At 40.6% G+C, this 13,265-nt stretch overlaps 1 protein-coding gene across 4 annotated transcripts in view; it reads left to right on the top strand.

Annotated features, from left to right (window-relative positions):
* sgtb (small glutamine rich tetratricopeptide repeat co-chaperone beta) overlaps positions 1–13,265 on the top strand; it is a 65,896-nt gene that overhangs the window by 31,633 nt on the left and 20,998 nt on the right. For all 4 annotated transcript variants that reach the window (XM_028805479.2, XM_051929699.1, XM_028805481.2 and 1 more), the window contains 2 exons: positions 7,922–8,060; positions 12,035–12,097. In XM_028805479.2, coding sequence (XP_028661312.1) covers positions 7,922–8,060; positions 12,035–12,097 — 202 coding nt within the window. The remainder of the gene's footprint in view (positions 1–7,921; positions 8,061–12,034; positions 12,098–13,265) is intronic.

Genomic DNA, 13,265 nt, shown 5'->3' with positions numbered 1-13,265 from the left:
TCTGCTTGCATGCCAAGATGTAGTACAAAAATAAATGCAGTATTTGTGCTGTAGACACAAACAGTTTCCTTAAATTCTGTATTCCATATGTGGGTTGTCCAAATTGGAATTTCTGCTGTGTCTTTATTACTGTCTTCATATTTACTACATTAATTTCCCAATGTTGTGCACTGCACCCTCTTCTGAATGTTTGTGCAGCTTTATGTTATACATTGCTTAGGAACATATGCATGTGAGCAGCTGGCATAACACTTTTGAACTCCGGTTGTTTATAGTCATGTCTGAGGATGTTCTGGGCAATAAGGATACATAACACACAGCATGGATTGTTTAAAGTGCTGTGTGCTTTTATTTTTACAAATTGCTCTAAATCCAAAACAAAATACAGAGCATCATAAGGGAATAAATTAACAATAAATAATCCAGTAAATAAGTTAAAATGCATATGGGAGAGGTAAACTCTTTGTCATGCCTTATTTTTCTCTTGACTCGTTCTCATCAGGACCTTGGGAAATCCCTCAGTCACAGCACGCTGCATCCTCATGATCCACCACTTCTGGTACTCGCGGACCCAAACTTCTACCTTCACTGGTACCCACAATTGCCAAGGCGTCATGCCCATCCTTGGGTGCTGCCACATCGGAATCTGTTCCTTCCATCAGCTTCCGTAGTCTGTCTCCCTTGCTGACGAGAGCATTTTCACCTCTCTTGGAGCTATCACTTATCCCTCTGCCTTGCTCTGTACAATTAATCAGTAAGACTGGTGTCTCCCAGATTGTTCTCCTCCAATTTTACCTCTGACACCCAGCGATCTTTTTCCTTTTTCCTTTCTGTTCTATTTTAGTTAGGCTCTTTATACTCGTGTGGGGATGCCACCTTCTAATTACTTTCCGTGAAGTGCTGATGTTGAACAGATGACCAATTAAACAATGCCTCTACACTGAACACTCCGCGGCACCCAAGCTCTGCCAGTCCCCTCAGAATCATACTACAGTAATCCCTCGCTACTTCGCGGTTCACTTTTCACGGATTCACGACTTCGCGGGTTTTTAAATACAAGTGATTGCCCGCCTATCGCGGAAGTTATGCTCCAGACCCATCAGCAACAGGAGAAAATCCGCGATATAGAAAGACCATATAAATAAACATTTTTATAGTTTAAGCCTTAAAATATCCATCCCACATGCTTTAAACACATGTAAACTTATAAAACACACTTTGTTAACACATATGATATGTGGATGTCGGGGCTAAGGATATGAGTAACATCTCACTATTATAAAACATTTTAACTTCACGCAAGACAAGACAGTGAGACAGGAAAATAGGTGATGTACAGGCTTTAAATTATTGACACGCAGAGCGACAAGCAGCACAAAGCCAGCACAAAGTCCACTTCTCCTTAGCATTCATTCAGCTCCCCACCCCCCTGACAATGCGAAGTGGCAGGAACGTACTGCGCCTCCGGGGAGGGGGGTTTGAGCTAACGTGCGTTCAGCCCTCACACACCCCCACTCCTCCTCCCCTTCCGAACGCGCAGAGCGACAAGCAGGCATTTTGGCAGAAGCAGCACAAAGTCCATTTCTGCTCAGCGTGAGTTCAGCTGCCCCCCTTCACAAAGCGAGTGCAGACACATCGACGTCTGATCGCTGCCTGCAGCGTGCAGTGTTGGTCTGCGGTGTTTAAGAATGCAGAAAGTGTTTAAGAGCATAGGAGGTGTTTATAAGAGTGTGGGAAAGGTGAACAAGAGAGTGACAAAGGTTTATAAGAGTGTGGGAAGGGTTTATAAAGCCTTAAAATATGTATAAATAATAAAATAAATATAGGTCGCTACTTTGCGGATTTTCACCTATCGCGGGGAGCTCTGGAACATAACCCCCGCGATAGGTGAGGGATGACTGTATTTTTAATTAATTCAAACTAGCACATTGCCATGGACCCCTCCTTGAACTGCCACCTTATCGTGGTGGAGGGGTTTGCGTGTCCCAATGATCTTAGGAGCTGTGTTGTCCGGGGCTTTATGCCCCTGGTAGGGCCACCCAAGGCAAACTGGTCCTAGGTGACGGATGAGACAAAGAGCAGTTCAACAAACCTCCAATGATGAATCAAACCTTTGGACAACGTTTTCCCTTGCCCGGACGCGGGTCACCGGGCCCCCCTCTGGAGCCAGGCCTGGAGGTGGGGCTCGATGGCGAGCGCCTGGTGGCCGGGCCTGCACCCATGGGGCTCGGCCGGGCACAGCCCGAAGAGGCAACGTGGATCCCCCTTCCCATGGGCTCACCACTTATGGGAGGGGCCAAGGAGGTCGGGTGCAGTGTGAGTTGGGTGGTGGCCGAAGGCGGGGACCTTGGCGGTCCGATCCTCGGCTACAGAAGCTGGCTCTTGGGACATGGAATGTCACCTCTCTGAAGGGGAAGGAGCCTGAGCTAGTGCGCGAGGTCGAGAGGTTCCGGATAGATATAGTCGGGCTCACCTCGATGCACAGCTTGGACTCTGGAACCAATCTCCTTGAGAGGGGGCTGGACTCTCTACCACTCTGGAGTTGCCCCCAGTGAGAGGCGCAGAGCGGGTATGGGCATACTTATTGCCCCCCGACTTGGAGCCTGTTCATTGGGGGTGGGGGGACAGGTCCTAACTGTTGTTTGTGCGTATGCACCGAACAGCAGTTTGGAGTACCCACCCATTTTGGAGTCCCTGGAGGGGGTGCTAGAGGGCATACCTTCTGGAGACTCCCTCGTTCTGCTGGGAGACTTCAGTGCTAACGTGGGCAATGACAGTGAGACATGGAAGGGCGTGATTGGGAGGAATGGCCCCCCCGATCTGAACCCGAGCGGTGTTTTGTTATTGGACTTCTGTGCTCATCACAGATTATCCATAATGAACACCATGTTCAAGCATAGGGGTGTTCATATGTACACTTGGCACCAGGACACCCTAGGCCTCAGTTCGATGATTAACTTTGTGGTCGTTTCGTCGGACCTGCGGCCACAAGTCTTGGACACTTGGGTGAAGAGAGGGGCGGAGCTATCAACTGATCACCACCTGGTGGTGAGTAGGCTTTGATGGTGGGGGGAGGATGCCGGTCAGGCCTGGTAGGCCCAAATGTGTTGTGAGGGTCTGCTGGGAACGTCTGGCAGAGTCCCCTGTCAGAAGTAGCTTCAACTCCCACCGCCAGCAGAACTTTGACCACATCCCGAGGGAGGGGGGGGACATTGAGTCCGAATGCACCATGTTCCGTGCCTGTATTTTTGAGGCGGCTGACCAGAGCTGTGGCCGCAAGGTGGTCGGTGCCTGTCGTGGCAATCCCCGAACCCGTTGGTGGACACCGGCTGTGAGGGATGCCGTCAAGCTGAAGAAGGAGTCCTACAGGACCTTTTTGTCCTGTGGGACTCTGGAGGCAGCTGATAGGTACAGGCAGGCCAAGTGGAATGCAGCTTTGGTGGTTGCTGAGGCAAAAACTCGGGCATGGGAGGAGTTTGGGGAGGCCATGGAGAACGACTTTCGGACGGCTTCGAGGAGATTCTGGTCCACCATCCGGCGTCTCAGGAGGGGGAAGCAGTGCAGTGTCAACACTGTATATGGTGGGGATGGTGCGCTGCTGACCTCGACTTGGGACATTCTGGGTTGGTGGGGGGAGTACAGTGGAACCTCGGTTCACGAACGTCTCGGTACACGTACAAATCGGTTTACGACCAAAAAGTTCGCCAAACCTTTGCCTTGGTTCACAACCACACACTCGGTATACGAACAAGCCAGTTTCCCTTTCGGTTTGTACATGTTCAGTCTCTTCCTGTGCATTTCCTGCGCAGCGAGCAAGAGAGAGAGGGAGCGAGAGAGCAAGACACACACACACACACACAGGCAGCACGAGAGAGAGAGCACACACACAGGCAGCGCGAGAGAGACAGACGCACACACATAGGCAGCGTGAGAGAGAGAGACGCGTGCACACACACAGGCAGCACGAGAGAGAGAGAGATGCGCACACACACAGGCAGCTCGAGAGAGAGGGGGCTGGACGAATAAGGTAGGAAGGCAGTTAAAGAATGCACTGGGCTTGATTTTGTTTTCACTTCTGTTTACAGCGATCGGTTTGTAGCGTGCATTATTGCAATGTTAAGTTTTCTTGGTGGTTTATTAAATTACAGATTTTTTCAAATGTTCATTTTTTTTCCCTGTGCTTAAAAACTCATTAAAAAAAAGTGTTTTAGCCAGCGGTTTGTAGCGCTATAGCACAAACTATTGCAGTGTTAGTTTTCTCTGTTGTTCAAGGTTTCTCAGTGTTATTCAATGTTTTTACATTTAGTTTACTATTACACTGTGCATTCTATGGTTTAATTAACTATATTTGTACTTAAAAACTTAAAAAAATATATAATTACATACAGTTTGTATGGTCTGGAACAGATTAATTGTATTTACATACAATCCTATGGGGGAAATTGCTTCGGTTCACGACCAAATCGGTTTATGACCAGAGTTTTGAAACGAATTAATGGTCGTGAACCGAGGTTCCACTGTACTTCGAAGACCTCCTCAATCCCACTAACATGCCTTCCAATGCGGAAGCAGAGCCTGGGGACTTGGAGGTGGGCTCCCCCATCTCTTGGACTGAGGTCACCAAGGTGGTCAAATAACTCCTTGGTGGCAGGTCCCCGGGGGTGGATGAGATACGCCCAGAGTTTCTCAAGGCTCTGGATATTGTAGGACTGTCTTGGTTGACACGCCTCTGCAACATCACATGGACGTCAGGGACAGTGCCTCTGGATTGGCAGACTGGGGTGGTGGTCCCCCTCTTTAAGAAGGGGGACCAGAGGGTGTGTTCCAACTACAGAGGGATCACACTCCTCAGCCTCCCTGGAAAAGTCTATTCGGGAGTCCTGGAGAGGAGGGTCCGTCGGATAGTCAAACCTCGGATTCAGGAGGAACAGTGTGGTTTTCGTTCCTGGTCGTGGAACAGTGGACCAGCTCTACATCCTTAGCAGGGTCCTGGAGGGGGCATGGGAGTTTTCCCAACCAGTCTACATGTGTTTTGTGGACTTGGAAAAGGTGTTCAGCCGTGTCCCTGGGGGAATCCTGTGGGGGTACTCCAAATGTATGGGGTACCGGACCACCTGATAAGGGCTGTTCGGTCCCTGTACGATCGGTGTCAGAGCTTGGTCCGCATTGCCGGCACTAAGTCGAACCCATTTCCAGTGAGAGTTGGACTCCGCCAGGGCTTCCCTTTGTCACCGATTCTGTTCATAACTTTTATGGACACAATTTCTAGGCGCAGCCAGTGCATTGAGGGGGTTTGGTTTGGTGGACTAAGGATTGGGTCACTGCTTTTTGCAGATGATGTTGTCTTGTTTGCTTCATCAGGCCGTGATCTTCAGCTCTCTCTGGATCGGTTCGCAGCTGAGTGTGAAGCGGCTGGGATGGGAATCAGCACCTCCAAATCCGAGACCATGGTCCTCAGCTGAAAAAGGGTGGAATGCCCTCACATGGTTGGGAGCGAAATCCTGCCCCAAGTTGAGGAGTTCAAGTATCTCAGGATCTTGTTCACGAGTGAGGGAAGAATAGAGCGGGAGATCGACAGGCGGATTGGTGCGGCGAAAAAGGAGCTGAGCCGCAAGGCAAAGCTCTCCATTTAACAGTCGATCTACGCTCCTACCCTCACCTATGGTCATGAGCTATGGGTAGTGACCGAAAGAACGAGATCGCGAATACAAGCGGCTGAAATGAGTTTCCTCCGTAGGGTGTCTGGGCTTTCCCTTAAAGATAGGGTGAGAAGCTCAGTCATCTGGGAGGGGCTCAGAATACAGCCGCTGCTTCTGCGCATCGAGAAGAGTCAGATGAGGTGGCTCGGGCATCTGATCAGGATGCCTCCAGGACGCCTCCCTGGTGAGGTGTTCCGGGCACGTCTAACTGGGAGGAGGCCCCGGGAAGACCCAGGACATGCTGGAGGGACTATGTCTCTCGGCTGGCCGGGGAACACCTTGGGATTCTCCCGGAAGAGCTAGAAGAAGTGGCCGGGGAGAGGGAAGTCTGGGCATCTCTGCTCAAGCTGCTGCCCCCGCGACCCGATCTCGGATAAGCGGAAGAGGATGGATGGATGGACATTGCCATGGAACCTTAACATGTCTCATCACAAGAAGGAATAAAATAATTGCTGTCCTGGCCAATGATAAATTCTGGACTTTTTGTCTAGCACTTAAATCTAAGTATAGAATTGTCATCCATTTGAAATGAATTTGACAGAGTGTAAAGAACATTATCATCTGCAAAAAGGTGTGCTACAGATAAAACAGTATTATCAGTTTATTTAGGACCCAAAATTGAAAATTTAGTAATTGGCAGATCAAGGTGTTAGCATAGGTAATTTTCCACCCTAATACAATTATTTTACTTAAAAACAAAAGATTATACAATATAATGCACCGCTACATTAATGCATTTAACAAATAAATACATAGCGGTAAATTAATTTTAGTTCATTTCATTAATGGCAGTTAATGGAGCAGTTTTCTTACCATGACAAAACTTGTATAGCGCCTATCACACAAGCTGCTGTTGTATTTTATCATGTAACACTTATTTAAAATAAAACAGAGGAATTTCATTACCAAAATCTCAAAGAACAAACTTCCACAAGTAGTTGCTCCTGTTTCTTAACAAACCTGAATGTTTGACTGAACAAGTACTTTTGAATGTTTGCTAGTCACCCACATAAAAAATAAGTCTGCTCTGAAGTTCTGGGTATCCCAGGCATAGATAGCAAATCACCATGTGAAATATTCTCCATGTGTTACCAGAACCAAGTTCTCCATAGGTCTTATAGAGCAAGAACCTATCAGAAAAAAGAAAGCACTGGGTGCAAGGCAGGAACATTGTGCATATACATGTACATTTATTTGTGTATTTTGTTCCACTAAACGTTTGCAGTTTCACAAGGTCTGAGTTCTGAAATTTTTACCTTTTTATTTTTATTGCTTTCAAAATGACATTCCAAGACACAAAATATATTTCTATAAAACAAAACATTTTAAAATTGTAAGACAAAGTAAGCCAAACAAACACTGACATAGCCAAAAGGAAAACAAAACCTTCAATGTGTTTAATTAGTTGAAGACATTAACAAATATCTAAAATATTCAAAGGCATTTTTGAACTGGCTCTCATTGGTAAATTTAATATATACAAAAAAAGATGAATGCTTCACAGAATTTATCAAAAATGTGCAATCAGATGGCTCATTATCTGTTATTTCCAAAAGCTGTGAAAATATTTTGGAAAAGAGTTGTGAGAATGGGGCCCTAGAAGCTCTATAACCACCTAGAATTTCTTTTGGTTGTGGATCAAACAGTACATTCACAGTTTAGCTGAACATATTCAATGTTCGTAAACACCATCCTTAGGGCTTTAAATGCATGTATACTCCATTCATCTATCCATTTTCTAAACCTGCTTAATTCAAGTTTAGTTTCATTTGAAACTTGAGCATGTCCCAGTAGCATTAAGTACTTGGCAGGGACCAGCCCAGGATGGGGTACCAATCTAAACTGGTTCACTAAATTGCATACCAGGAAAAATAAACAGCTACTGAAATAAGATAAAGACTCAGGGAAAAAGATAAAAATAATTTGTTAGAACGAGTTACTAATTCATTCTAATGAATTTTTTTGCCTTACACCTACATGACTGCATAGATTTATAATTTCACTTTAAAAATCAAATTTGAGCATTGATTGAATGTTTGTTTTGATAACTAAGATATAAAGTTTTTTTTTCCACACAGAAAATATATTTGCCAACTCTTTCAAGTGTATTGATATCTTAAACATTGTTAGGCTTATTTTAGTTTAATTTTGCATTCACTATAAATATGTTAATTATTTGTGACTAACTTTATGTTATAAGGTGATTTATTTTCTCATCTTAGGCTGGCACTGACTGCAATGAATAAATATACAGATGCTATCACTTATTTCAAAAAAGCACTTGTTCTGGATCCTGATAATGACACCTACAAATCAAATTTAAAAGTTGCTGAGCAGAAACAGAAGGAAGTCTCGAGCCCGGTGAGTTGTTAAGTTGTCCTTCAATGGAAATGGTTGAAAATTAGAGTGGTAATCAAAAGCACAGCACCAATATATGATTTTTTAATATATTATTACTTGTATTGAGCTGCCAAATCAAAATAGAAAATAAATGACATTGTTTCAACAAATCGCAAATGTGGGCTTAACTTTTATATAGGAGTACAGGAGTACAGGAATACTGAATTAGTTTGACTTTCTGCAGTTTGCTTTATAATCTGCTGTGCAGTGTTTTTAAACTTTTAATTGCTCCTGTATAATGCATTCAATACAAGAACTGTAGCAAAATAAATCTAATTGTATTTATTTTTTTGGCACATACATTAGTTTGTGTCTGCTGTCATTTTTTAGACCATATTTAAAATTATTATTATTACATTGCATAGTCTGATGCCAGTATATTAATAAAGTAGTCAAAGAGAAATTTTCCATTCAATGGTATAATTTTATTGACTATACCAATATTCTAGTATAATTATATTACATATTTTCATATCTTGACAGATCATCATGGACTAACACTAACACACAGTATCCGAAAATTAAACATAAAACCAAAAAAGTGCAAAAGAATGGGATGATGACTTTTAGTGGTTTCTTTAACTGCTTTAATGTCTGGTCCTGAAGTGGACATCTATGGCAGAATAGTATTTCTTTCTTTAATGCCTTTTTTCTTTCACGTCTAGTTTATTGAAATGTCAATTGGCAGTTGTTAAAAATCTCTGTTTGAAATGTTGGAATCTTACAGTTTGAGTTATAAGTGTTTCTCTCTGTCGTACTGAAATAAAATCTTCATCATATGTCAATGCTAAAATGTATTCAGTAGCTTGTCTTTAGATTAAGATTATCGTCATTAAGACATTTTGCTGAAAATCAAAATATTATTGCTACTGACCTGTGCAACAAAAAAAAACATGTTTTCACTTTAGATGATTTTTATTTTTTGTAAAAAGGAATTATATCAGAAAAAAAGTAAATGAATGCCAGAAGTAAAGTGTCAGTAATTTACTTTACATTTACATAGTACAGTACTTTCATTATGATCATTGTCAAAAATAACATTACAACACAAGATCACTAAGACAGTAAATGTACATAATAGAATGTTAAAACAAACTCTGTAATAAACTTATTCGAACATTTTTGATAAAGGGAAGAAAAATAAATCTGTCTAGTTTAATTGATCCAAGTATCCCATTAAGTCTTTTATTTTTTAAAAAAGGCAAAGTATCCACTTAAGTGTAGTCCGTTCAAGACGATCTCTACTCTGTACATTTTCTTTTCTTCTGACTACATTATAAATGATTAAGTTTTATACGGTCATTACTGTACTGTCATTTGTACTGTGGACACTTTTTGTGACTGAAGACAGAGAAGAAAATTAAAATTAATAAAAACCTTTTATTGATACATACCAGGCAAGGGTAAAATGACAGAGAAATACAGTCCTAGGACACCGCACTTCATCTGCCTCGAGCGCAGATGTCCTTTCTCTTTTATAGCTTTCTAGTCTCCTGATCATAGACCACGTAAGCAATAAAAATAGCATCCTGACTCATTTTGTATTATTCCAATTGGTAAAGTCTTTACCCTAAAGGTACATTTTCTTGTCACACACATCATTGAAAGAAAACTTCCAGAAAGTATATATGCTTTTTGTCACGTACGCAAAACACAAACAAGTTTGATCATTCTGTCCTATTTTCTGTACTTACACACATACATTTTGTTCAATTACATCATTTTATGTTTTTACAGTACAGGTACAGTGAAATTCCTACTTGCATGTGCTTATCAGCGTACAACACTTTGCTATTCTCTGGTATCATGATTTATTGAATATACCTTCCTTACTTCAAAATGTCTGTCTTCCTTAGAATTGCCTAATAACCATACACACCTAGATGTGGTGTCATGTTTGGGAAATGTAATGATTAGGTCTTCAATGAAGAAGTACTGATGAACTTTCCCTGGAAGTTACAAATTTCTGTTAGCATTGTCTGTTTGTACTTTAAATACAAGTTCACTATTTATAAGTTGTCGGCTAATCAGGTGAATGCTGATGACAAGCTTAGCTATATATAGGCTACTGTAAAAACGTATACAGTGAAATATCACAACATTCTGGACTGTGTTAAACTGCACTGGTACAGTGAGTCTTACGAAATGGTGTTTTTGTACAGTCTCATGTAAAGTTATTGAAGTAGCCTCAAACCTTGCGTGAATGCATAAAATCACATTGTGAATAGTGAATTCCTTCCTCTTATCTTCTGTTAGTACAAACAAGTTGTTAAGTGTTACTGGGTACCTGAGCTCCTAACACCCACCTTTACCAGTAATAGTGTGGGAAATATAAGGTAATACAATTCCAAGCTCTTAAAGATTCAGTTAATTTGAAACTTAAGCCTATATTGGTATTGCTGCTTTACAGATATGCCACCCTGGGTTTGAATGTCATGCCTGGTTACTTTGTGTGTGGAATCTGTATGTTCTTCCATGTATGACAGTTCTAAATTGTTACTTTGTCATTTTGTGTGTAACCGTGCAGCATCCTGTACTACACACTGTTGTGTTACGGTTGGGTTGTTGTTGTTAATGTTGTTCAGGTTTAGTTTCACCTTATTAATCCCAAAACAATTCAGGGTTATTGGTTGGGTTGGAGCCTCTCCTTGCAACTCTGGGTGCAAGGCAGAAAACATCCCTGAACAGGGCACCAGTCCATCACAGGGCTCACCCAGGTACACACTCATACAGAGCTAATTTACAGTTGTCAATTAACATTTGATCTGCACACATGCAACTACTGAGTATGGGATTTAAGCTGATGATGTTGAATCAATGAGGTACCAGCACAACCCTCTGTACCATATTAATGTTTTGACACTGATTCGACATGATTAATTTAGATTAGATTAGATTACATATACTTCATTTGTCTCCAAGGGGAAATAAAAACTTTGTAGAAGCTCAAGAGAACTAAAATAATAATAATAATAATAATATAAATATTATAATAAACAAGCAACAATCCCCCAAACACATGTAAGAACTTCTGGCTTTAATAATGAAGAGATGCTGCTGTCGATAACAGGTGGCATTAAGATTATAAGATCTGTCCAAATATACCACAGTTTTACATGTATAGGCATTTAACATTTGAATACGGCAGGTCCAGCTTACTGTGTCCACAAAAGGTACATGCCATTAGATCCAAAGCTTCCTGGATAAAGACACCAGCGTTGAAAATGACTCATCTTATGGGTAGTGATAGCGATAAACCCTTACTTATTAAAATGTTCTGTCTATGACATGCTTTTTTATAGAGTATACTAGTTTCAGAAGAATAGACATAGATTTAATTGGTTATGGTCCTAGTGCTCCTTGTTATATAATGTGTCTGCATTTTAATTAAGAAGAAGACCAGATCTTTGTGTGCCATGTGAATAAAACTGAAGAACTGAAATTGTAATAGAAACAAATTCAAATAAACATTGCATATCTGTCTGTATTCCATAAAATGCTAAAAAGAATTTTCTTTGAATGTTCTAAATAAACAGTGCACAGACACACAGTGATTGGGGCTGCTGCTTCAAAGTTCGTTGTCCTGGGTTTGAATCTGGTTCTCTTAGTGTTCTGGTTTTTCTCTCTCCTCTAAAAGATGTACATGATGGTGATTATAAGTGCTATGCATGGATGTGTGCATAAATGGGCCCTGTAACAGACTGCTGTTCAATCCAAGGTTCATTGCTGCCTTACACCCAGTACTGGCAAGACAGTCTGTAGTCCCTGTTAATCCTGAATTGTATTAGGTGGGTTGGAGATTGTATACAACATATGTAATGGCCATGGCAAAGAAGGGATTTTAATTACATTTATGAATCTGGTGACTCAGTGGTAACACTATTTCTTTCTTCCTGTTACCAGTTTTTAGATTTATGTTTTGTTTTTCTCTGCAGACAGGGACTGGTCTGGGTTTTGATATGGCAAGTTTAATAAACAACCCTGCCTTCATAAGTATGGTAAGTATCTGTTTCATAAACAGAAGAATGACATAAGTAAGATAAAGGGCTCACAAATCATCACTGAGTACTGCCCTCCCAGAAAGAAAAAACCCTTTATTTCACATTGTCATTTATATTTTGTATCTAAACTTATCAATCACTTAATATAAAACAATTTGTATATTTACGTAATTTTGTACTATTTGAATTAATTAAAAAAAAGTTCTCCATGCTAAATGACAAATTCAGATATTATTAAAGATAAACTTGTGGTATAGTTTATCACCATATAGATAAGCAGATAGATACTTTATTAATCCCAAGGGGAAATTCACATACTCCATATATATATATATATATATATTTATATATATATATATATATATATATATATATATATATATATATATATATATATATATATATATATATATATAGAGTATGATGTTCACTAGAGAGCAAAGGCAGTGCGGATATTCTTAACTGTGATACAGATTATCCTGTTTTTTGATTACCACTGAAATTGTAAAAAAAATCTGTATTTCAGTTACTGCATTTGGAATAGCATGTTTCATATACTTCTTAACAAAATACTGTTGTATTTTAGAAGTATTGTTCAAATCAAATGGCATTAGATGAAAAATAAATTATATTTATGTTAAGAATTTGCATAACCTTTAAAGTTGTCTGTAGTTGTTTTGTTTATTAAACAAAATCTCAGATAAACTTTATTTATGAAGTGAAGGAAAGAAAATTGCTTCTTTGATCCCTATATTAATGGTATCAAACAAGCAACTGAAGAAGTTCACTTAAGCATTCCCTTTCTGCTCAGAGGCTTCTGCATTGTAGTCTCACCACCAGTTCTTTTTCTGTGTCATATGTTTTGGTCTTTGAATTTGTCTAAAGTGTTCCCTTTTGGGAACCCTTTTCTGTTGTAACCTCTTAGACTCTCTGCCTGTATTTTGAGGTCAAGCTGGATTTAAATGATTACAGATATTATTTGCTTCAATTCACAGTACCAAACTCACATTCTGGTATCTCCTCAGCAAAATTGGAGGAAGTAACTAGTTAATTTAACACTTGGAGGAAGTAACTAGTTAATTTAACACTTGGAGGAAGTAACTAGTTAATTTAACACTTGTAATAGAAAATACAACATAGTAATAAAATTAAAATACACATTAAG

The sequence above is a fragment of the Erpetoichthys calabaricus genome, chromosome 7 (genome assembly GCF_900747795.2).
Source record: "Erpetoichthys calabaricus chromosome 7, fErpCal1.3, whole genome shotgun sequence".
Taxonomy (NCBI): Eukaryota; Metazoa; Chordata; class Cladistia; order Polypteriformes; family Polypteridae; genus Erpetoichthys; species Erpetoichthys calabaricus.
Note: the sequence above shows the minus strand (reverse complement) of the source record. Positions and strands in the feature narration are given on the sequence as shown.